Here is a 26,203-nt window from a genome sequence, read left to right as displayed (position 1 = left end):
CCCACTTCACTCCTGCCAGGACCCTCTCCTGTGTCACTCCAGCCAGGTCTCCCATGTGTCACTACTGCCAAGACCCTGCTGTGCCACTCCAGCCAGTCTCCCATGTGTCACTACTGCCAAGACCCTACTGTGCCACTCCAGCCAGTCTCCCATGTGTCACTACTGCCAAGACCCTGCTGTGCCACTCCAGCCAGTCTCCCATGTGTCACTACTGCCAAGACCCTGCTGTGTCACTCCGGCCAGCTCCCCCATGTGTCACTCCAGCCAACACCCTCCTGTCACTCCAGCCAGCTCTCCCATATGTCACTACTGCCAAGAACCTGCTGTGTCACTCCAGCCAGTCTCCCATGTGTCACTACTGCCAAGAACCTGCTGCGTCACTCCAGCCAGCTCCCCCATGTGTCACTCCTGCTACCACTCTCCTATGTCACTCCAGCCAGCTCTTCCATGTGTCACTACTTCCAGCACCCTCCCGCGTCACTCCTGCCAGGACCCTCTCCTGTGTCACTCCAGCCAGGACTCCCATGTGTCACTACTGCCAAGACCCTGCTGTGTCACTCCAGTCAGCTCCCCCATGTGTCACTCCTGCTACCACCCTCCTATGTCACTCCAGCCAGCTCTTCCATGTGTCACTACTTCCAGCACCCTCCCGCGTCACTCCTGCCAGGACCCTCTCCTGTGTCACTCCAGCCAGGTCTCCCATGTGTCACTACTGCCAAGACCCTGCTGTGTCACTCCAGTCAGCTCCCCCATGTGTCACTCCATCCAACAACCTCCTGTCACTCCAGCCAGCTCTCCCATATGTCACTACTGCCAAGACCCTGCTGTGTCACTGCTGCCAGTCTCCCATGTGTCACTACTGCCAAGACTCTGCTGTGTCACTCCAGCCAGCTCCCCCATGTGTCACTCCAGCCAGCTCTTCCATGTGTCACTACTCCCAGCACCCTCCCGCGTCACTCCTGCCAGCTCTCCCATGTGTCACTACTTCCAGCACCCTCCTGTCACTCCAGTCAGCTCCTCCATGTGTCACTCCTGCCAGGACCCTCTCCTGTGTCACTCCAGCCAGTCTCCCATGTGTCACTACTGCCAAGACCCTGCTGTGTCACTCCGGCCAGCTCCCCCATGTGTCACGCCATCCAACAACCTCCTGTCACTCCAGCCAGGTCTCCCATGTGTCACTACTGCCAAGAACCTGCTGTGTCACTCCAGTCAGCTCCCCCATGTGTCACTCCTGCTACCACCCTCCTATGTCACTCCAGCCAGCTCTCCCATGTGTCACTACTTCCAGCACCCTCCTGTCACTCCAGTCAGCTCCTCCATGTGTCACTCCTGCCAGGACCCTCTCCTGTGTCACTCCAGCCAGTCTCCCATGTGTCACTACTGCCAAGACCCTGCTGTGTCACTCCGGCCAGCTCCCCCATGTGTCACGCCATCCAACAACCTCCTGTCACTCCAGCCAGCTCTCCCATATGTCACTACTGCCAAGACCCTTCTGTGTCACTCCAGCCAGCTCTCCCATGTGTCACTCCTGCTACCACCCTCCTATGTCACTCCAGCCAGCTCTCCCATGTGTCACTCCTGCTACCACCCTCCTATGTCACTCCAGCCAGCTCCCCCATGTGTCACTCCTGCTACCACCCTCCTGTCACTCCAGCCAGCTCTCCCATGTGTCACTCCTGCTACCACCCTCCTATGTCACTCCAGCCAGCTCTCCCATGTGTCACTCCTGCTACCACCCTCCTATGTCACTCCAGCCAGCTCTCCCATGTGTCACTCCTGCTACCACCCTCCTATGTCACTCCAGCCAGCTCCCCCATGTGTCACTCCTGCTACCACCCTCCTGTCACTCCAGCCAGGTCTCCCATGTGTCACTACTGCCAAGACCCTGCTGTGTCACTCCAGTCAGCTCCCCCATGTGTCACTCCTGCTACCACCCTCCTATGTCACTCCAGCCAGCTCTCCCATGTGTCACTACTTCCAGCACCCTCCTGTCACTCCAGCCAGCTCTCCCATGTGTCACTCCTGCTAGCACCCTCCTATGTCACTCCAGCCATATCTCCCTTGTGTCACTACTTCCAGCACCTCCTGTCACTCCTGCCAGGACCCTCCTGTGTCTCTCCAGCCAGCTCTGCCATGTGTCACTCTATCCCACCCTCATGTATCACTACAGCACCCCCATCAACTCGTGCCATTGCAGAAGTCCCTAATGTGTCCTCTGTTTGCTTGTGGGTGTCTCACCTCTAGTATCTGACTCCTTCAGTTTTCAGTCCCTGTAGTGCTGCTGCGTGTCTGGCTGGAGTGCAACGGTTTCTGTATCTGTTGTGGTCACATGATTTAGAGTGTTGGGAGCCACATTTGAATAAAGAAAGAGCCACATGCGGCTCAAGAGCCACAGGTTGGCCACCGCTTGCCTAGCATGTGCATAAAGAACACTGGTTTGCACAGATTGCTCAGCACACATCGCGGCTTAGTACATTATGATATTATGTATTTTTTCGTCACTGCTGATTACAGCATATTCCAGAGCTGTAACATTACATCTGCTTCTGTAAGTCTCCACTACACTCTATGGGGTATATGCAATTGCGGTCGAATTCCGGACGGAATTCGACAGTCACTTACCCTCCCGCCGGGACCCGAATTCGACATATTCAATCAAAAACGGATTCGACAGTCCCGCTGTCGAAAAACGGACCAATTGACGATAGTGTGCGTCCTGGATTCGACTTTTTGGACGGCACAAAAATGTTTAAAAAACCCAGAAAAAAATTGCGTGGGGTCCCCCCTCCTAAGTATAACCAGCCTCGGGCTCTTTGAGCCGGTCCTGGTTGTAAAAATACGGGGAAAAAATTGACAGGGGATCCCCCATATTTTTAGAACCAGCACCGGGCTCTGCGTCCGGTCCTGGTGCAAAAAATACGGGGGACAAAAGACGTAGGGGTCCCCCGTATTTTTCACACCAGCACCGGGCTCCACTAGCTAGAGATAATGCCACAGCCGGGGGACACTTTTATATCGGTCACTGCGGCCGTGGCATTAAATCCCCAACTAGTCACCCCTTGCCGGGGTACCCTGGAGGAGTAGGGACCCCTTAAATCAAGGGGTCCCCCCCCATCCAGCCACCCAAGGGCCAGGGGTGAAGCCCGAGGCTGTCCCCCCCATCCAAGGGCTGCGGATGGGGGGCTGATAGCCTTGTGTCAAATAAAAGAATATTGATTTTTGCAGCAGAACTACAAGTCCCAGCAAGCCTCCCCCGCAAGCTGGTACTTGGAGAACCACAAGTACCAGCATGCGGGGGGGGGGGGGGGGGGGGCGCTGGTACCTGTAGTTCTACTGCAACAAAAAAAAAGGCAAGTATGTGTGTGTCGGCATGTATGTAATAAAGTTTTACTTTCACGGTGTCTGTGTACTGTTTTTATTTGGGTATTTTTTTGCAGTAGAACTACAGGTACCAGCGGGCCCGTTTCCCCCCGCATGCTGGTACTTGTGGTTCTCCAAGTACCAGCTTGCGGGGAGGCTTGCTGGGACTTGTAGTTCTGCTGCAAAAAACAATATTCTTTTATTTGACACAAGGCTATCAGCCCCCCATCCGCAGTCCTTGGATGGGGGGGGACAGCCTCGGGCTTCACCCATGGCCCTTGGGTGGCTGGAGGGGGGGACCCCTTGATTTAAGGGCCCCCCACTCCTCCAGGCTACCCCGGCCAGGGGTGACTAGTTGGGGGGGGGGGGGGTAATGCCACAGCCGCAGGGACCGATATAAAAGTGTCCCCCGGCTGTGGCATTGTCTCTCTGACTAGTGGAGCCCGATGCTGGTGTGAAAAATACGGGGGACCCCTACGTCTTTTGTCCCCCGTATTTTTTGCACCAGGACCAGACGCAGAGCCCGGTGCTGGTTCTAAAAATATGGGGGATCCCCTGTCAATTTCCCCCCCGTATTTTTACAACCAGGACCGGCTCAAAGAGCCCGAGACTGGCTATGCTTAGGAGGGGGGACCCCACGCATTTTTTTTTCTTGATTTTAACCCATTCCCACCCCTTCCCACTGAAAACCATGCTCTCTCTATTTTAGTCAGTTAAAAAAAAAATATTCTTTTAAAAAATATATTAAATAATACTTGTGCCTCCTAATAGACAAACCAAGTAGATAATCCCTTCTAATATAAATAGATATGCTATTAGCAACAAAAAAAAAACATGCTTTTAAAAATTTTTTTATTAGATTCCGCCAGCAAAGTGAGGCGGAATGAAATTGACGAAATTACTGTCGAAAAGCACTGTTGTCGAATCGACATTCTTCAATTGAATATACTTCTGTCGAAAAGCCGCATTTTGACCATTGCAGACATGTCGAATTTGAAAAAAGTCAAATCTGAAACGGCAGGTATTTTGACGAAAAGTACTGTATTGCATTGTCGAATCCAATTCAACATGTTTTTTTTTGTCGAAAATGCCCCGTTTTTCGACTTTTGCGGCAATTCGCCCGCAATTGCATATACCCCTCTGTCTGCTACGGATAAGTAGATGAATGATCAATCCGCCAAACGTCTCTGGCTAAGCACCAACACTTACTGTTCCACACTACCGCTCTGAGCAATATACTGCAGTACAATGCACATTACTACACAACAACACAACTTTGCATTACTAAATAGTGATAAAAGACGTATCCCACCTGTGAAAAGTGCTTCCCACAAACACTACATTCGAAGGGTTTCTCACCTAGATGGAAACATTACAGAGAAAATAAAAAAAGATTAGATCAAACAAAATAAATAAATTATCTAACTATAACCCCCACCAGCAACCAGCCTCATCAGGTGCGTTCCCCAGTGATCCAGGCCCCTAGAACCACCTTGTACATGAGCTAAGACCACCACTGCACATCCACATTATACTGGATGTCAGGTAACAAGCTAAAGTTAGACGCTTGAATGCCCTCATATGCTCAGTATAGTACAGGCTGAGTCTCCTATATCCAAAAGGGTGTAGTACGGTATGCCGGCGCTCGGGCTCCCGGCGACCAGCATACCGGCGTCGGGAGCCCGACTGCCGGCATACCGACAGCGTGGCGAGCGCTAAGGAGCCCCTTGCTGCGGGCACGGTGGCGCGTGTATTCTTCCTCCAGGGGGGTCGTGGACCCCCACGAGGGAGAATAGCTGTCGGTATGCCGGGTGTCGGGATTCCGGCGCCGGTATAATGTGCGCCGGGATCCCGACATTCGGCATACTGAAGACCACCCATCCAAAATGCTAGGGACAGGAACTATTGTAGATTTCTGAACAATTTTGATGAAGGAATATCTGCATATAATAATAATAAAATATGTTGGGGATGGGACCCACGTCTAAACACTAAATGCATTTGTTTCATTCACACCTTATACACATAGCTCAAAGGCAAATTTTACACAATATTTGTAATAATATTGTGCATGAAACAAAGTTTTTGATAACTGAACCCTCAGACAGCAAAGATATCACTACTGGAGTTGTGGTGAAAAAATAAGATTTTACTTACCGGTAAATCTATTTCTCGTAGTCCGTAGAGGATGCTGCGGACTCCGTAAGGACCATGGGGAGAACGGGCTCCGCAGGAGACATGGGCACTTTAAGAAAGAATTTAGTTCCTGGTGTGCACTGGCTCCTCCCTCTCTGCCCCTCCTCCAGACCTCAGTTAGAGAACCGTGCCCAGAGGAAATGGACAGTACGAGGAAAGGATTTTTGTTAATCCAAGGGCAAGATTCATACCAGCCACACCAATCACACCGTATAACTTGTGATAACAATCCAGTAAACAGTATGACAATAACATAGCATCAGTACACGCCCGATGCAACAATAACGTAACCCTTATTGAAGCAATAACTATATACAAGTATTGCAGAAGAAGTCCGCACTTGGGACGAGCGCCCAGCATCCTCTACGGACTACGAGAAATAGATTTACCGGTAAGTAAAATCTTATTTTCTCTAACGTCCTAAAGGATGCTGGGGACTCCGTAAGGACCATGGGGATTATACCAAAGCTCCCAAATGGGCGGGAGAGTGCGGATGACTCTGCAGCACCGATTGAGCAAACATGAGGTCCTCCTCAGCCAGGGTATCAAACTTATAGAATTTTGCAAAGGTGTTTGTACCCGACCAAGTAGCAGCTCGACACAGCTGTAGTGCCGAGACCCCTCGGGCAGCCGCCCAAGAAGAGCCCACTTTCCTAGTGGAATGGGCCTTGACCGATTTTGGTAACGGCAAACCAGCCGTAGAATGCGCTTGCTGAATCGTGTTACAGATCCAGCGAGCAAGAGTCTGATTTGAAGCAGGACCGCCAAGCTTGTTGGCTGCATACAGAACAAACAGTGCTTCTGTTTTTCGGATTCTAGCCGTCCTGGCTACATAAATTTACAAAGCCCTGACCACATCAAGGGACTCGGAATCCTCTAAGTCCCGTGTAGCCACAGGCACCACAATAGGTTGGTTTATATGAAAGGATGAAACCACTTTTGGCAGGAACTGAGGACGTGTCTGCAATTCCACTCTATCCATATGGAAAACCAGATAGGGGCTTTTATGTGATAAAGCCGCTAATTCCGACACTCGCCTAGCCGAAGCCAGGGCTAATAACATGACCACCTTCCATGTGAGATATTTCAACTCCACCGTTTTCAGTGGTTCAAACCAGTGTGACTTTAGGAAGTCCAAGACCACATTAAGGTCCCAAGGCGCCACCGGAGGCACAAACGGAGGCTGAATATGCAGTACTCCCTTAACAAAAGTCTGAACTTCTGGGAGAGAAGCCAATTCTTTTTGAAAGAAAATGGATAGGGCCGAAATCTGGACTTTAATGGAGCCTAATTTAAGGCCCAAATCCACTCCAGTTTGTAGGAAGTGAAGGAAACGGCCCAGATGGAATTCTTCCGTAGGAGCATTCCTGGCCTCACACCAAGAAACATATCTTCGCCATATACGGTGATAATGTTTTGCTGTTACTTCCTTCCTAGCCTTTACCAGCGTAGGGATAACCTCAACCGGCATACCTTTTTCCGCTAGGATCCGGCGTTCAACCGCCATGCCGTCAAACGCAGCCGCGGTAAGTCTTGGAACAGACAGGGTCCCTGTTGCAACAGGTCCTGCCTTAGAGGAAGTGGCCACGGATCTTCCGTGAGCATTTCCTGCAGATCTGGATACCAGGTCCGTCGTGGCCAATCTGGAACAACGAGGATTGTTCTCACTCCTTTTCTTCTTACTATTCTCAACACCTTGGGTATGAGAGGAAGAGGAGTAAATACATAGACGGACCGGAACACCCACGGTGTCACGAGGGCGTCTACCGCTACTGCCTGAGGGTCTCTGGACCTGGCGCAATACCTCTGTAGCTTTTTGTTGAGGCGGGACGCCATCATGTCTATCTGTGGCAGTTCCCAACGGCTCACAATCTGTGCGAAGACTTCTGGATGAAGTCCCCACTCTCCCGGGTGTAGGTCGTGTCTGCTGAGGAAGTCTGCTTCCCAGTTGTCCACTCCCGGAATGAACACTGCTGACAGTGCGCTTACATGATTCTCCGCCCAGCGAAGAATCCTGGTAGCTTCCGCCATTGCCGCTCTGCTCCTTGTGCCGCCTTGGCGGTTTACATGAGCCACTGCGGTGATGTTGTCTGACTGGATCAGAACTGGTTGGTCGCGAAGTAAGGCCTCCGCTTGACGTAGGGCGTTGTATATGGCCCTTAGTCAGACAAGTCTCTTGACTTGACCAAAGACCTTGGAAATTTCTTCCCTGTGTGACTGCTCCCCAACCTCGGATGCTTGCGTCCGTGGTCACCAGGATCCAATCCTGAATGCCGAATCTGCGGCCCTCGAGAAGGTGAGCACTCTGCAGCCACCACAGGAGCGACACCCTGGCCCTGGGGGATAGGGTGATCAACCGATGCATCTGTAGATGTGATCCGGACCACTTGTCCAACAGATCCCATTGGAAAGTCCTCGCATGGAACCTGCCAAAGGGAATGGCCTCGTATGAGGCCACCATCTTTCCCAGGACTCGAGTGCAATGATGCACGGACACCTGTCTTGATTTCAAAAGGTTTCTGACCAGAGTCATAAGTTCCTGGGCTTTTTCTATCGGAAGATAAACCCTTTTCTGGGTCGTGTCCAGAATCATGCCCAAGAAAGGCAGACGAGTCGTAGGAACCAACTGCGACTTTGGGATATTGAGAATCCAGCCGTGTTGTTGTAACACTTTCAGTGAAAGAGATACGCTGTTCAGCAACTGCTCTCTTGATCTCGCTTTTATGAGGAGATCGTCCAAGTACGGGATAATTGTGACACCCTACTTGCGCAGGAGCACCATCATTTCCGCCATTATCTTGGTGAAAATCCTCAGAGCCGTTGAGAGACCAAACGGCAACGTCTGAAATTGGTAATGACAGTCCTGTACCGCAAATCTTAGGTACGCCTGATGAGGTGGATAAATGGGGACATGAAGGTACGCATCCTTTATGTCCAGTGACACCATAAAATCCCCCCCTTCCAGGCTGGCGATGACCGCTCTTAGCGATTCCATCTTGAACTTGAACCTCTTCAAGTATAGGTTCAGAGATTTTAAATTCAATATGGGTCTGACCGAACCGTCCGGTTTCGGAACCACTAACATCGTCGAATAATAACCCCTTCCCTGTTGAAGGAGGGGAACCTCGACCACCACCTGCTGAAGATACAATTTTTGTATTGCATTTAACACTATCTCCCACTCTAGGGGTGAGGACGGTAGGGCCGATTTGAAAAACCGGCGAGGAGGCACCTCTTCGAATTCCAGCTTGTAACCCTGAGACACAATTTCTATTGCCCAGGAATCCACCTGGGAGTGAACCCACATGTGGCTGAAATTCCGAAGACGCGCCCCCACTGGCCCCGACTCCGCCAGTGGAGCCCCAGCGTCATGCGGTGGATTTTGCAGAGGCCGGGGAGGACTTCTGTTCCTGGGAACTAGCTGTATTGTGCAGCTTCTTTCCTCTGCCCCTCCCTCTGGCAAGAAAGGACGCACCTCGGACTTTCTTGTTTCTTTGTGAACGAAAGGACTGCATTTGATAATGCGGTGCTCTCTTAGGCTGTGAGGGAACATAACGGCAAAAAATTTGACTTTCCAGCCGTAGCTGTGGAGACCAGGTCCGAGAGACCTTCACCGAACAATTCCTCACCCCTGTAAGGTAAAACCTCCATATGTCGTTTTGAGTCGGCATCACCTGTCCATTGCCGAGTCCACAGGACCCTTCTGGCAGAAATCGACATAGCATTTATTCTAGAACCCAGCAGACTAATGTCTCTTTGAGCATCTCATATAAAAGGACAGCGTCTTTAATATGCCCCAGGGTCAATAAAACAGTATCCCTATCTAGGGTATCAAACTCCTCTGATAAGGTATCAGTCCATGCCGCTACTGCACTACAGACCCAGGCCGACGCGATTGCCGGTCTGAGCAAGGTACCTGAATGTGTATAAATGGACTTCAGGGTACCCTCCTGTTTGCGATCAGCAGCATCCTTGAGGGTAGCCGTATCCTGGGACGGCAGGGCTACCTTTTTGGATAAGCATGTTAAAGCTCTGTCCACCCTAGGGGAGGATTCCCATCGTAACCTGTCCGTTGGCGGGAAAGGATACGCCAAAAGAATCCGTTTGGAAATCTGCAGTTTTTTATCTGGAGATTCCCAAGCTTTTTCACATAACTCATTCAGCTCATGTGAGGGAGGAAAGGTTACCTCAGGTTTCTTTCTTTACTTATAAACCCTTGTGTCAGGGACAGGGGTTTCCTCTGCGATGTGCAAAACCTCCTTAATTGCTATAATCATATATCGGAGTGATTTAGCCAACTTTGGCTGTAACTTTGCATCATCGTAATCGACACTGGAGTCAGAATCCATGTCGGTTTCTGTGTCAACAATTTGGGATAGTGGGCGCTTATGAGACCCCGACGGTCCCTGCGACATAGGATCAGGCACGGGTTGAGACCCTGCCTGTCCCAATGCATCAGCCTTGTCTAATCTTTTATGCAAGGAATTTACATTATCATTTAAAACCTTCCACATATCCATCTAATCAGGTGTCGGCGCCGTCGGCGGAGACACCACATTCATTTGCTGCCGCTCCTCTCCCACATCAGACATGTCGACACAAGCGTACCGACACACCACACACACAGGGAATGTCCTTTCTGAAGACAGTTCCCCCACGAGGCCCTTTGGAGAGACAGAGAGAGAGAGTATGCCAGCACACACCCCAGCGCTATATAACCAAGGAATAACACAGTAACATAATGTTAACCCAGTAGCTGCTGTTTATATACTTTTTTGCGCCTAATTATGTGCCCCCCCTCTCTTTTCAACCCTCTTCTACCGTGTATCAGCAGGGGAGAGCCTGGGGAGCTTCCTCTCAGCGTGCTGTGGAGAAAAAATGGCGCTGGTGAGTGCTGAGGGAGAAGTCCCGCCCCCTCGGCGGCGGGCTTCTGTCCCGCTTAAATTTTATTTCTTTGGCGGGGGCTCCCACATATATACAGTGCCCAGCTGTATATATGTGTTTATTTGCCAGAATGATGTCCCCGAATGCTGCCCAGGGCGCCCCCCCCCCCCTGCGCCCTGCACCCTAACAGTGACCGGAGTATGTGTAGGTGTGTGGAGAAATGGCGCACAGCTGCAATGCTGTGCGTTATCTCCAGTGAAGATCACAAAGTCTTCTGCCGCCTGTGAAGTCTTCTTGCTTCTCATACTCACCCGGCTTCAGTCTTCCGGCTCTGCGAGGGGGACGGCGGCGCGGCTCTGGGACGGACGGCGAGGGTGAGATCCTGCGTACCGATCCCTCTGGAGCTAATGGTGTCCAGTAGCCTAAGAAGCAGGACCTACCTTCAGAGAGTAGGGCTGCTTCTCACCCTCAGTCCCACGATACAGGGAGTCTGTTGCCAGCAGAGCTCCCTGAAAATAAAAAACATAACAAAAAACTTTCTATCAGCAAACTCAGGAGAGCTCACTGAAAAGCAACCAGCTCCTCTGGGCACCGTATCAAACTGAGGTCTGGAGGAGGGGCAGAGAGGGAGGAGCCAGTGCACACCAGGAACTAAATTCTTTCTAAAAGTGCACGTCTCCTGCGGAGCCCGTCTCTACCCATGGTCCTTACGGAGTCCCCAGCATCCTCTAGGACGTTAGAGAAAATGACAGTTTTTGGAATATTTCTATTGCTATGGGAGACTCAGGGGTAGATTTATTCTTCTTCTTTATGGGGTAATGCGCTATCTGCACACGTTATGTGCCGCAGATAGCGCTTTCCCTGATGTATGAACCTGGCGATGCGCTATTTTTAGCTGTGCCAGTATCCTGCTACAGCCTTTTCGGTACCTCTATCTTTTAGATAGAGCACCGATGAGATACCAGACTTATGAATGTTCGTACTGTCCGAATGTTAGTGTCTCCTGCCTTCGGACTGTTCGCCAGCTGGACCCGGCGCTGCGGCTGGCTTAGCAGCTACTTTCCTTTCAGCCCAGCATTCCCGGTGTCCACACATTCATTCCGCGCATGCGCCAGCCTAACTCCCGAACTGCACGGGACGGCGCAGGCGCAGAAGACGTGACTGCAGCCGAAGCGGACATCCATTATGGGAGGACGCGTATCACCAGAGGGGTATGATAATGCGCTCCCATAACATACAAGCTAGGGTTAGTAAATTAACCGGAAATAGGGTCCCGCTTCACCACGATAATGCAGTGAAGTGAGACCCTGCTTATAAAGAACCTAATGTCCATTTTAATAAATCTGCCCCTCAGTCTGTACTTAAGATGTCCGGTGAATGACACAGAAGAGGGGAGAGGCTCAAACTTACTGTACAAATAGTGAGTGTCAATGGTAGCTTACACCCTGCTGTCTAAGATGTCTTACTAAAACGTTTACAGGAACCTAATGTTAATAAGAAAATGAAGAAGTTCTGTGACCGCTTTAGAAGTATCAGATAGATTATGGGGAATAAGATGGTTCAGAAAAAAACAAAAACATTTGGCCATACATGTGTGTCCACATACAGCAGTCCTCAAATCGCGCCAAAGCAGCTTTGGTAGGCGCGCCACAGACTATGCGACTTAGCCGCACCACGTGCACAAAATCTGCCTCTTATTGGCACCGCTAATGTGACAAAAGTACACAGTCGCTAATCTGGGTTTAAGGAGGGAGATCCAACATGACCTGTGGCTTTATACTGTAATCTGCAACTTTAAACCAACTGGAAAACCTACTACACCGTAAGCAGCTTTGTAGGAGGCTACCATGCAAATAACATCAACATTGTTTCAAATAATCTTACAATACTGAATTTGATGGGCCCTTACCAAACGTCAGCTTGGCACGTGACTATCCAGTGCACTCCACTGGGCACAATACAATTTCTTTTCAATGTGAATAAGTGATTTCGCCACCTTGAGTAGATGCTTGATCTTAACGTGAAACCATTACCTCACTGTACCTGTATGAGAACGTTTGTGTAGCTCCAGGTTACTTGGGTGTTTGAAACTCTTTCCGCATACATCACAAGAGCAGTGTTTGGGAGTCGGTACACCATGATCATCCAAATCCGGATTCTCAGCTCGCTCTACCTCAGCATCGTGATCTGTGCTGTCATGGATTTCGCTCTCCGCTTCCTTCTCCAAGAAGCTTTGATCAGTGCTTCTCAGCTCCTCACTGGTGAACACCGTCTCCTCTATAGCTTTCTGCAGGACCCCTATCGGTTCCGATGACTCCTCAGCTGCCTGCTGTGACCTGAGAAAGTTTAACTTCTTGAGGTGAATCGCTTTTTTAAGACGCATCTCTGTAGGAAACTGCAACGGTGTTACCTCTGGATCTTGGGGCGAGACAAACGTATGTGAAAATGCAGGTAAGGGCTCCAACGGTAAAGTATCAGATGGTGCTAATATGGACTCAGAGTTAGTCAATGTCCATGGCTGGGTCTCAATGATATTAGATTCTGTGCAAACATTGGATGCGGATAGCTGCTCTGCCGCCTTGTCTGCATTCTCCTTGTAGAAAAGCTTGCTGTAAAAATCCCGCAATTTGTAAGGGTGACCTATTTGTTTTAGTTGACTTTCCTTATTACTTGTGCTGAAGGAGGCAGGAGTACTCTTGGGTACATTGCTTGAAGGAACGTTCCCCTTGTCAACCGGAGGAGGTCTGTCATCTGCTACAGGCTCCACTAGGAGGGTAGTGCATGGGCGCTCACTGGAAATAGGATTAGCAAATGTGGTATAAGAGCCCTGGAGAGGCAAAGAACTGGTGGATGGTATGGAGGTTACTGGATCTAGGTTTGTGGTCAGTTTTAAGAAGCTGTAACACATGTTCAGAACGTGTTGTACTTGCAGGCATTGTGCAATGTCCAACATCATTTGTATGTTATCGTTGTTTAGGTCTAGCTGAGAAGTGTACATGAAGTCCAAAATTTGACCTATGCCACCAATATTTTTAATCTCCAAATGAAATACATCTTTTTGGGTTGAAGCGTTCTGAAACAGAGATCTGCACAAGGAAGACAACACATGCAGTTAATGGACGGTGTTCAACCCATATTTCACGTACAATAAAACTTAAAATTTGCCTACCTTGAGCTGCCAACTTTACTCCTTTCATATAGTCACCAATACGCTACAAAGACACAGAATGTCTGAGCACGTTGCCATAGGAAAGACCAAAGGGACTTTACGGAAGAGGTTTATTCTAGCCATTATACCTACGTGTGGTAGTGGACACGTATAGCATGGTCTGTAATCTCATTTAGGGTGTATTGGCATACTCCTGTCCTGGATCTAGGGCACAGCCATAAGGACTGACAACAAGAAGATAAAACAGTCCCCTCCTTCTCTAGCTATAACACACTTAATTTGTGTGGTCTAAAAACAGAAGAACACATTACACATTATTACTATCCTCTTACACATAATATAAAGCCAGAATAAAGCCAGAATACCAGGTGACAGATTCTATACTAAAGAATATATGGATAGATTTACCAGAAGGACTGTGGGGAAACAATGAGAAATATCATAAACTCTCATCTCTCAAATAATACCATAGGGCACAGGGATACCATGGAGATGGTCCAAAGTACGCCAGATAATTATCAATATTAATCCAAACACAGCTGGGTCAAGCAAGGACAACAGGCAACATGTAGTGACACAGACATTGTATGGGGACAGGAAAACAGAGTTACACATAATGTTATTTCCTTCCCATCATGAGATCAGCATTTGTAAACTACATACATAAAAGAACTAAGGACAGTATTCAACTAAATAAAAAATATGGAGATAGCCTCAGTCTTTAACGCCCGAGGTTATGCAGTTGGATTCCCGATTTCTCCCAAGGGTCTCTTTAATGCCTGTTAAGGTAACATGTTAACAGGCGTTAACACACAGAATCTGTGAAAAGTTCATGGTTCAGGTATTTTTGTTTCAACCTGCTGAGGAGGATAAATAAAAATCTCAGATAACTTCTGGCTAATTGGATTCCAACCTAAATATGAATTTGAAAATGGTGGGTTTCTGGTAAACTAGTAAGTTAAAGGTACTGCATGCGTCTTGAAGAATTGTCTAAGGAATAGAACTTTGTCTAGTAGAGTCTTATAAAATATACTCAAGGCAGCGACTAGGACTTTGCCCTTTTAGCACGTCCTTGCAAGGATCTGTGGGCCTTATTCAGGTTTGTTAGCAAACCCAAAAAAGCCACCAATGGACAAAACCATGTTGCACTGCAGGCGGGGCAGATGTAACATGTGCAGAGAGAGTTAGATTTGGTTGGGGTGTGTTCAAACTGGAATCTAAATTGCAGTGTAAAATAAAGCAGCCAGTATTTACCCTTCACAGAAAGTATATAACGCACCCAAATCTAACTCTCTCTGCACATGTTACATCTGCCCCACCTGCAGTGCATATGGTTTTGCCTATTAGTGTGTTTTTTTGGTTTGCTAACAAACGTGAATAAGGCTCTTTGTTTTTAAAATGTACCGGAGGTAAGCCCAATTTTTTAAACTCTTCCAGGATCTAAACAAAAAATAGGAATTTAATACCTACCGGTAATTCCTTTTCTCCTATTCCATAGTGGATACTGGGGTCTTGTACTTTATTTAGTACCATGGAGTATAGATCGGGTCCACTGGAGCCTGGTACTTTAAAAAACCTTTAGTGTGTGTATGTGTGTGCTGGCTCTCCCCTCTATGCCCCTCCTACCAGACTCAGACTAGGAAAACTGTGCCCGAGGAGACGGACATAATATTAGAGAAGACACAATCCAACAGCGGTGAGGCAACAAGCCAAACACACAACCAGAAACAAAAGGAGAGCGCTAACCAGAACAGAGGCTAGCAACACCAACCTATCCAGGATAGCACAGCTACCCCAATAACATAATAGGAACACAACGCCGGTCCAACCCCAATAATTACACAGGTAAGCAGGAACGAAGCACTGAGGCGGGCGCCCAGTATCCACTATGGACTAGGAGAAAATGAATTACCGGCAGGTATTAAATTCCTATTTTCTCTTATATCCTAGTGGATACTGGGGTCTTGTACTTTAGTATCATGGGGAAGACCCAAAGCTCCCAAACGGGTGGGAGAGTGCCGAGACCCCTGTAAAACCGCTTGACCAAACTGAATGTCATCCTTGGCCAAGGTATCGAACCTATAAAATTTAACGAATGTGTTCGAAACAGACCAAGTAGCAGCTAGGTACAACTTTAAGGTCAAGACACCCCGGGCAGCTGCTTTGTCTGGAAGAAAATGGAGAGCGCAGAAATCTGGACTTTGATGGTGCCCAACCGTAGGCCCATATCCACTCCCGCTTGCAGGAAAAGTAGAAAATGACCAACCCGAAATTCCACAGGAGAAACCTTTCTACCCTCACAGCAGGAAACATACTTTTTCCAGATACAATAGTAACGATTTTACGTAACCATCTTCCTGGCCTGGACCATGGTGGAAATAACCTTGGAGGGAAGACCTTTTCTAGCTAGAATTTCCCTCTCAACTTCCAAGCCGTCAAATGTAGCCGCTGTAAATCTGAATAAACGAACGGACCTTGTTGTAGAAGATCGTCTCGGAGCGGTAGAGGCCAGGGATACTCCAGAGCCATGGTTAGGAGATCCGAGTACCACGCCCGTCGAGGCTAATCCGGGGCAATTAGAATTGTCTGAACAGTTTTCCTTCTTAGTCTTTTAAGAACCCTTGGGATTAGCGGTAGAGGAGGGAACAGGTATACAAACTGGTACATCCACGACGTCGTCAGCGCGGCCACTGCAACCGCCTGCGGATCCCTCGTCCTGGAACAGTAACGGCATAGCTTCTTGTTGAGTTGAGAAGCCATCAGATCTATCTGTGGACAGCCACACAGGTGAATTAACTGTTGAAACACCTGGGGATGTAGGCCCCATTCCCACGGATCGAGGTCGTGACTACTGAGGAAGTCTGCTTTCCAGTTGTCCACTCCTGGGATGAATATGGCTGAGATAGCCCTTGCGTTGGCCTCCGCCCAGAGGATGATTTTTGATACCTCTCTCATCGTCGCTCTGCTTCTTTTTCCCCCTTGTCGGTTTATGTACGCCACCGCCGTTGCGTTGTCCGACTGAACCTGGATCACCCGATCCTTTAGGAGATGAGAAGCCTGCAGAAGGGCATTGTAAATTGCCCTGAGTTCCAGGATGTTTATCGGCAGAGCAGATTCCTGTCTTGACCATATCCCCTGGAACTGGGCAGCTTGAGTCACAGCCCCCCATCCCCGGAGGCTGGCATCCGTTGTCAGTAGAATCCACGTGTGGATATTGAAACTCCTGCCCTCTACCAGGTGAGGAACCTGTAGCCACCATAATAGAGAAATCCGGGCTTTTGGAGACAAGGTCACTTCCTGATGCATGTGAAGGTGAGACCCCGACCATTTGTCCAGCACATCCAGCTGAAATGGACGAGCATGAAATCTACCGTATTGGATTGCCTCGTAAGCAGCCACCATTTGGCCCAGTAATCGGATGCAAAGATGTATGGATACCCTGTGAGGACTGAGCACCAAGCGAACCATAGCCTGGATAGTCAAGGCCTTGTCCATCGGGAGAAACACCTTTTGAGACACTGTATCCAGAATCATTCCCAGGAACTGAAGACGTTGTGTCGGTTCCAGGTGAGATTTCTGAAAATTCAGGATCCATCCATGATCCGTAAGCAGGCGAGTCGTCAGATTGATGCTGTGCAGCAGACGCTCCCTAGATACAGCCTTTATTAGGAGATCGTCCAAGTATGGGACTATGTTCACTCCCATCATGCGCAGTTGCAGCATCATCTCCGCCATGACCTTGGTGAAGACCCTCGGAGCTGTGGATAATCCAAAAGGTAAGGCCTGAAACTTGAAATGTTCGTCCAATATGGAGAACCTGAGGTAGCCTGATGAGGGGGCCACATGGGAATGTGTAGGTAAGCATCCTTGACATCCAGAGACACCAGGAACTCCCCATCCTCCAGAGCGGACACCACCGCCCGCAGGGATTCCATCTTGAATTTGAACACCCGCATATACGGGTTTAGAGACTTCAGGTTCAAGATGGGGCGCACCGAACCGTCCGGTTTGGGAATGACAAAAAGACTGGAGTAAAAACCCTGGTTGCATAATGGAGGAGGTACTGGAACCACCACCACTGCCTGCAAAAGTTTTTGAATAGCCTCTTGCAAGGTAACTTTTACAGCGGGTAAAGCTGGTAAGCCCGACTTGAAAAATCTGTGAGGAGGTAGTGTTTGAAATTCCAGCCGGTAACCTTGGGAAATGAGGTGCCTCACCCAAGGATCCCGGCGGGACTCCGCCCACACGTGGGCGAAGTGTTGAAGGTGAGCACCTACCTGAAAGTTGCCTTGCTGTTGGGGCCAACCGTCACGCGGAAGGCTTAGCGGTAAGGGATCCGGTGGTCTGGCCCAGGGAGACAGCAGTTGCAGGTTTATGGGACTTACCACAAGATCCTCTGGGAGTGGTGAAGACCCCTCGGGCCCTGCCTATGAACCTTGCCACACGAAAGGACTGTAAGGAGGGTCCAGTGTAAGAACGGCTAGCAGGCGGTGCAGCCAACGGCAGATAGGTAGACTTACCTGCTGTTGCTTGGTAGATCCATTTATTTAGTCTCCAAACAAGGCATCACCTGTAAAGGGAAGATTTTCTACACCCTTTTTGGAGTCAGTGTCTGCCGACCACTGAAGTAACCACAGAGCTGTGTGTGCCGAAACAGCCATAGCAGTAGTGCGGCCATTAATCGAACACAAAACTCCTTAATAGCCACGCTCATAAAATTTGCAGCATCCTGTATATGTTGCAGCAGAGTAATGACCTCTCCCGGGGCAGAGTGTCTAAACCGTCAAGAACATTATCAGACCACTTGACTACCGCCCTGGAAATCCACCCACAAACAAATGTGGGACGTTGTGCTGCGCCTGCTGCCGTATAAAATTGCCTTGAGCGTGGTCTCAATTTTACGGTCAGCTGGCTCTTTTAGTGATATAGCCCCTGGTACCGGCAGTACCAATTTCTTAGACAGTCTGGATACAGACGTATCGACTGACGGGGGGGTTATTCCCATACCTTCCTGTCCTCAGGGAAAGGTAGATAAAAACCTCTGAGGAGTTTCTACATTTTTATCAGGGTTTAACCAAGCCTCCTTGGCCAGAGAGATTAATTCTTTAGACACAGGAAAAGTTGCTGAGGTCTTAAGTCTAACATTAAAATACAACTCCTCATCTGTTTCGGCTTCCTGATCCGGTATGTGAAGGACCTTTTACAGCAAAAATTAGAGCCTCCACCCCAGGGGACAGAGAGCTGTCCTCATCCATACCATCATCATCTACATTAGGCCGATCAGAATCAGACTGGAACACCTGTGGCAGTGAGCGTTTATGTGAAACCACTAGAGGGGACTGAGAAGCCTTCTTGGTATCTGCTGCATTAGCCACACAATCAATACAGTGTTTAACACCTGTCTCTCTCTTTTAGCTGCAGCCAATTCTGAATTTACATTCTGAATCATGCTTTTAAAGCCATCTAACCAATCAGGTGCCTGTAAGCTGGGTCCCTGTGGAGATAAGGAGCATTATTCACACATAAGGGACACCGCTGATGAAGGGGTAGAGTTACAAGCAGCACACAACCATGTGAACAGACATCTTACACAACTGTAATACAGCGCAGCCCACTGACCAACACCACCACACAGACCATAGAGAGCCCCTGGAGTGACACTGAGGAGCGGACACCAGCACACAGAACACAATCTGTTGAAGTATATGTATGACCTGATATAAGTGCAGTGGTGCTACCGCTGGCGTGCTCCCCCCTTTCTATGACCCCCTGGTACCAGTTTGCAGTCTGTAGCAGCGTGGGTCCTGGGGGAGCAGCGTGCATGCAGCCTTAAAGATCCGCAGCAGCAGGAAATAGCGCCTTCCCGCCGCTGTTCCCGCTCCGGGATGCCCCGCCCCTTGTAATGGCACGCAGTCCCTATGACAGTTTATACTGGCCACATATAATGAACAGTACACACAAAGCCTTGAGACAGTGAGCACTGTGGGGCTTAACAGCCCTGAGCCAGTTTGTCCGCGGTGGGCACCGCAGCTCCGGGCCCGTGACAGCTGTGTGACTTGCGGCCAAAACTGCACTGGGGATCCACTACCCGGGACCCCGGTGTAACACTCACCGCACCTTGTAACTTCGGCATCTGTTAGAGGGTGGCGGCAGCTGCTGGCGTGGGCACATATACTAACGATATGTGATCAGCACCTCAGGAGCTCAGTGTCCTGTCAGCTGGGATTACGAACCATTAACCCTCAGGAGGTTGGTTCGGTCTCCCCTCTAAGTCCCCCGTAAGCAGGTAACCTGGTTGTCATCCAGAGCTACCTGAAAATAATAAACTAAAATAAAAATAAAGGAAACTCTCTGGATGCACCCGGCTCCTTGGGCACATTTTTCTAAACGGAGTCTGGTAGGAGGGGCATAGAGAGGAGGAGCCAGCACACACATACACACACTAAAGGTTTTTTAAAGTGCCAGGCTTCAGTGGACCCGATCTATACCCCATGGTACTAAAGTACAAGACCCCAGTATCCACTAGGATGTAAGAGAAATAATTTAAAAGAAAATCCTGTTTTTTAATTATTTCTCATTTACATGTTCAAGCTACCAATGGAAAACCTTTCTGGCTGGACATGACTGGAACATGGAAGATTAAGGGGTATATGCAATTGCGGTCGAATTCCCGAAATTGTCGAATTTCTGGATTTTTTCGCCCAAAAAAAAAATTCGTCAATGCAATTCAGTGCTTTCCGTCAAAAAAACGGACTTTCAAAATTCGACTTTTTGAAATTCGACTTTTGTCAAATTCGACTTTTCTGCAATGATACAAGTGCTGCAATTCGACCAAAGTGTATTCAATTCAAGTTTGGAAATTCGACAACAGTGCTTTTAGACAGTAAATTCGTCATTTTCAAACCGCCACACTTTGGAGGGTGAAACCAATAAAAAAAATGTAAAACATGTTTTTTTTGGTGTTTTTTTTTACGGTTTTTTAACTATTTTTGTGCCGTCCGAAAAGTCGAATCCAGGACGCACTTATCTGTCAATTGGTCCGTTTTTCGACAGCGGGACTGTCGAATCCGTTTTTTTATTGAATATGTCGAATTCCGGCACCCGCCGGCTGGAATTCAACGGTCGAATTGTGTTGAATTTAAAAACGGGCGAAAAAAAGCCGCAATTCGCCCGGAATTGCATATACCCCATAGTATCTGAAGGCCTTCCACACTGTCTCACCCAAAGGACCATGGCTACCTTTGTGGCATAATTGAAATGCCGGTTTGTAACTGGAGGACCCACTTACAAGGTGCACAGATTTATTCCATCTATTCAGTTCTTTGTACCTCTATTTCACACCCTTTAAGTATCCTGTCTATGGGACCTACCAAGTGGGACCTCAGCTGCTATAGTAGCAGTAAAGATGGACATGGCTTCTCTGATGACTACTCAGTATCGATTCTAAATACACAGATTTAGAGCATGATGAAGTCTCTTCTATGTGAGAAGAAAGACTTTCTATTGATTAAAAAAAAAAAAGAAGTACTCAACAGGAAATATTCAGATTGTCCAACTACTACAAAAATGAAAGAATGGGTCGGACCATTTCCAACTTTCAAAGCAACAAATGTTTTACTGGATGGCATTATCCTTGTGGACCCTCTTCTCTGAGAAAGAGCAGAACCTACCACCACACTCACACATTTTCTGGGTGGTCAATGAAAAGCCCCAGGCAAGCGGTTATGAGATATCTTAGGTTTGGAAAAAAGACCCCAAAACAACAAAAAGCAAAAACAGAAAACCACCAGGGGCCCCAGAATGGTTCCAGAGCCCATCTGCTGTTTCCGTCTCAGAAGAGAATATGACCTAGCCCCTATAACGGGATCAGTATGAAATACCTACAATCAAAATCCCGACGGTCAAAATACCAACAACAATTGACCGACGGTCAAAATCCAGACAAGGTCAAAATCCTGATATTTAAAATGCAGTCAAGGTCAAAATACTGACATTTACAATGTCGACAGGTCAAAAAGTCGACACAAGTTTTTTATTGTGTTTTTGTATGTCGACACAGGTTGCCATGGACACCGTATACGTGTACCGCGTCCACTCGCATGGGTCGCTGCGCTCGCCATGCTTCGGCACGGTTATATTCCAGGTCCACTGGGGTGGTAAAGTATGAACAAGTCGTTTCAATTAAAAAAAAAAAAATCATGAAAAACTCGGTCAATGGTTGTCGGGATTTTGATTGTAGGTAAATTGACCGCATCCCCCTATAACGGGTGCTGCTCCTGGGATATTTTTAAAACATAATCCCCTAGTTTTGCACGGATTATTAAAGATCTGTAAACTGCTATTCTTCATTATAAGTTCCGACACTCAAGGTTGCTATGTGCCATGGAGTAACTTGTGTGCAGAGAGGTATATAGCAAAGCACATTACAGTAATAATATTTAAATAAAAAAATTAAAAAGAGTTTCCCTGCTCAGACTGACTAATGGGCAGAATGCTATCTTTGTATAGAGTACCCATAACTCTGCATACACAGAAACTAATGTCAGACTACGCCTTACCGGAAGTATTGGCTGAAAGCAGCCAGCACATTCTTGTGTGCTTTAAAGCAGACTCCTTTGACCACCAGCATGCAATCGCAAAGCAGCCCTTGGATACGTTGCTCATGAAGCTGCTGAAGAAGGTGACAACTGTGACTTGCAGAGCGGTCCATTCTGGATGATCATTTCAAAGCTCTAGAAAGGAAATAGATAATCAGCAACAGTGCATTATAATGCACCCAAACTTCTCCCAGCGTGAAATTGTGATTTACAAGAGGACATCGCAGATAATTTTGCATCCAAGACTCACGCATTATATAGGCATTTCAAACCACTATTAAATAGGCCACTAAACCTAAAGTACAATTGCATTCAATATAAACAGACAAGTTACTGATACGTATAATAAAAGTCTCACGTTCTGAGAAAGCTCAGCTCTTGCACGGCAATGGTCTTCTATAACCTCTCCGAAAACAACGTGGGGCAAATCTGCGCCCTCCAGCAGGGTTACAGAAGCTCTCACTGTGTATAGGGCAGGAGTATAAATAAAAAGATCATCAGTTACAGTGGGCAGGAAAAAAAGGTAATGGCGGGCTCTGTTGGGAAAAGTGTTAGTTAAGATGTAAAGATTAAATGTGGAGTAACCCTTAAACACCGATTATCTTTCTCATGAAAAAATCTTTCCAATTTCAACACATTAAAAATATAAAAACTATATAAAATAGGATTACTGTTTTAATTGACCGATTAAGCAAATCTGTACTTTTTGGCTACACCAATTTGACCAGGAGTGGCAAAACTTTTGCATACGACTGTATAGTCTTGTAAGTAATCCCACTGTTTCCCTTTTTTTTTGTAGTCTTTAAATGGCATGTTCATTGTTGTTATTATTTTCTTCGCTATTGTCCTACAAATCATTATCTTCTTTTTCAAAATCTTTCTGGAGGGAAAACCACTATGGCTGCTGGGCACAGACACAGTCAGTCGGCTATTATACAGAAATGGTAAGAAAATGCGCCCTCAAGCTGCTTAAGGTCCCAATGAATGATTGGTGTCTCCTAACACCCAATAGTTGAAACAGTAAACAAAAAGTCACTACTGGTTCCCAAAGCGCTTCAGGACCCAGTGGTGACTTTTTGTTTACAACAGTTAGGGGTCGCTGGAGATAAAGTACCAGCCAATCGGCTCCTAACTGCCATGTCACAGGCTGGGTTTGAAAAATGACAGTTAAAAGCCGATTTACTGGTACTTTATCTCCAGCGACTTTATCTCCATCCAAGGCTTAGTAAATAGACCCCTAAGTCTGCTACCCAGAAGCAGGTTTGCAGCTCTCAGCATGTCATGTGAAAGCAAAGGGGGAGAGGATACCATAGTGAGAACAGAGCACAAAGTGGGATTCCAAAGCCTCACTGCTCACTACATCATATAAGCCGTGTCATTGTGTTTGTAGTGACCTGTGCATAACTATAAAGCATTAATAGAAGAAAGAAAAGGAAAGAAAAGGGAAAGAAAAAGGGGGGTGGGGTGGGATAATCACCAAGCTTCTTCTTATAGCCTGCCACAGGGACTTCAGATAATGACCTTTGCAATAAGGCAGTACGAAGGGAAGACAATAGTTCCATACAAATCCTCATTCAGTTACTTAAAGTTGCCCATGGTTGTGGCATAACCAAATAAATAGCAATAGTGCATTAAAATGTGCAGATCATGACATGTTTAGTGATTTGGTGAAACATGCAACGTGACCATAGGTGCCTAAACTTTTGTATACAACTGTACAAGATAAAGATTTCTTCTTTCATAATAGAAACCAGGCTGATACGACCCGTTCGCACGCAGCATTTTTTTTGCTGCGGTACGAACAGGTGCGGAATGCGCATGCGCGGCGGGCGCTGTGCGCATGCGCGACGTTGCCCGGCGACAGGGGTCGCCGGGTTACGTCACGGCTTCCGACGGAAGCGGTCGTAGCGGCGACTGCTAAGAAGATTGACAGGAAGGAGGCGTGGATGGGCGGCTCCGGACCGTTGGAGTGTTTTCGGGGAGTGGTGAGTAAAACGCAGGCGTGTCCAGGACAACGGAGGGCGGAGGAGTGACGTCAAAGCCGAGCCCATCATCGCTGGATCCATCGCACAGGGTAAGTATGTCCAGGGCTACTCCTGCATGAAATTTTTTTTAGCAAGGCAGGACTGCACAAGCGATCGCAGCCCTGCTAAACTACAATACGCTCCCCCATAGGCGTGGACTATTGATCGCAGCAGCAGCTAAAAGTTGCTGGCTGCGATCAACTCGGAATGACCACCATTGTTGTTAAATTTATGATACTTTGAGACCTCTAGTGGATGTATTAGATACTGCAGGCCACTGTTTACACTGGCTAAAAGAGCTATGAAATAAATTATGAACTCTTAGAACTTATGGTTTTCCATAATTATGATGTTATATTATGGAAAGATCCCTGAAAATAACTGTAGCTAGACTAGGGAGGAACAATTTATAACACCCTGCTTTAGTATACCTAATATTAAGAGCATTTGCCAGTTAAATCCTATTCTGTTTATCTATACTAATGTCTGCAATGCCGTAATAAGGGAACTCTGGGGTGACTGTATGACCTGTTTTCATACATGTCTTCTGAACAGCATGACATGAGCTTAACAGGAGTAATGTATTGGCTTCTAATGACAGAAAGATGCCTTACAATGTGGAATATGGGCCCTCATTCCGAGTTGTTCGCTCTGTAAAAATCTTCGCATCGCAGCGATTTTCCGCTTAATGCGCATGCGCAATGTTCGCACTGCGACTGCGCCAAGTAAATTTGCTATGCAGTTAGGAATTTTACTCACGGCTTTTTCATCGTTCTGGCGATCGTAATGTGATTGACAGGAAATGGGTGTTACTGGGCGGAAACAGGCCGTTTTATGGGCGTGTGGGAAAAAACGCTACCGTTTCCGGAAAAAACGCAGGAGTGGCCGGAGAAACGGAGGAGTGTCTGGGCGAACGCTGGGTGTGTTTGTGACGTCAAACCAGGAACGACAAGCACTGAACTGATCGCAGATGCCGAGTAAGTCTGAAGCTACTCAGAAACTGCTACGAGGTGTGTAATCGCAATATTGCGAATACATCGTTCGCAATTTTAAGATGCTAAGATTCACTCCCAGTAGGCGGCGGCTTAGCATGAGCAAATCTGCTAAAATTCACTTGCGAGCGAACAACTCGGAATGAGGGCCATGGTTTTGCAATCACACAGAGCATTGCTCCAAGGTAACAGAGGTTGAACAGTACAGCTAGGTGCACCATTATAGCTGCTAAAACTGGTGCCATTGGCTGGGATGTTGTAGAAGAACTGGGTGGACAGACAGAACAGCTAGAATGAACTAAGGGACGTTGGTAAACACAACTGAGAATTTGTGTAACAGCAGGAAGACTAATACCTATGGGAGAAATGTATGAAAGCCTGGAGAGAGATAAACGCACCAACCAATCAGCTCCTTTTATTTTTCAAACACAGCCTGTAAAAAGACAGAAGTTGATTGGTTAGTACTTACTCCACTTTTATCAATCTCAAAGCTTTGCTACATCTCAAACCGACCTCTGCTGTTCATCATCATCGTTGTTCAGCTCGCTATTATTGCTTGTTTAATCTACTGTAAGTTCTCCTGAAAATCTTGAACCTTTGTACAGTCTATGCAGTTCCATTTAGGGACCACTGTACCGCTCCTAAACACAGACATGAAAACCCTAAACGTGTGAGGTGAATATGTACTGCAGTAGTATCACACAGCAGGTGGAAGTCCAGGTTGCATGAAGAGCAGGAAGATTTGCTAATGTCCTCAATAACTGAAACATGTCAGATAACTAATAACATTTAAGACCTCGCTAAAAAAAAAAAAAAATTTAAATTAAAATTTAAAATGACAGCTACATCTCCCTTATAGCCACAGGAATTGGAGGCAAGTTATTACTCCTCTCATTACTCGGCCTGCCATTGGTTACATCTGGGGGTTACGGTTCCTTCATCACAGAAACCACCAAGCAGACTGCACAAGACTTTCAATCA

General features: G+C 47.6%; 1 protein-coding gene across 5 annotated transcripts in view; it reads right to left on the bottom strand.

The window, feature by feature from the left end:
• Window positions 1-26,203, bottom strand: part of ZBTB49 (zinc finger and BTB domain containing 49) — a 50,225-nt gene that overhangs the window by 19,711 nt on the left and 4,311 nt on the right. For 4 of the 5 annotated variants that reach the window (XM_063923235.1, XM_063923218.1, XM_063923243.1 and 1 more), the window contains exons 3-6: window positions 22,565-22,668; window positions 22,168-22,341; window positions 12,484-13,526; window positions 4,673-4,719 (exon numbers count right to left, since the gene is read on the bottom strand). In XM_063923235.1, coding sequence (XP_063779305.1) covers window positions 4,673-4,719; window positions 12,484-13,526; window positions 22,168-22,319 — 1,242 coding nt within the window. In that variant the 5' untranslated portion in view covers window positions 22,320-22,341; window positions 22,565-22,668. The remainder of the gene's footprint in view (window positions 1-4,672; window positions 4,720-12,483; window positions 13,527-22,167; window positions 22,342-22,564; window positions 22,669-26,203) is intronic. The other variant, XM_063923225.1, reaches the window with a different exon arrangement.

The sequence above is a fragment of the Pseudophryne corroboree genome, chromosome 1 (genome assembly GCF_028390025.1).
Source record: "Pseudophryne corroboree isolate aPseCor3 chromosome 1, aPseCor3.hap2, whole genome shotgun sequence".
Lineage (NCBI taxonomy): Eukaryota > Metazoa > Chordata > Amphibia > Anura > Myobatrachidae > Pseudophryne > Pseudophryne corroboree.
The sequence above is the reverse complement of the archived record's forward strand: the minus strand, read 5'-3'. Positions and strand labels throughout refer to the sequence as shown.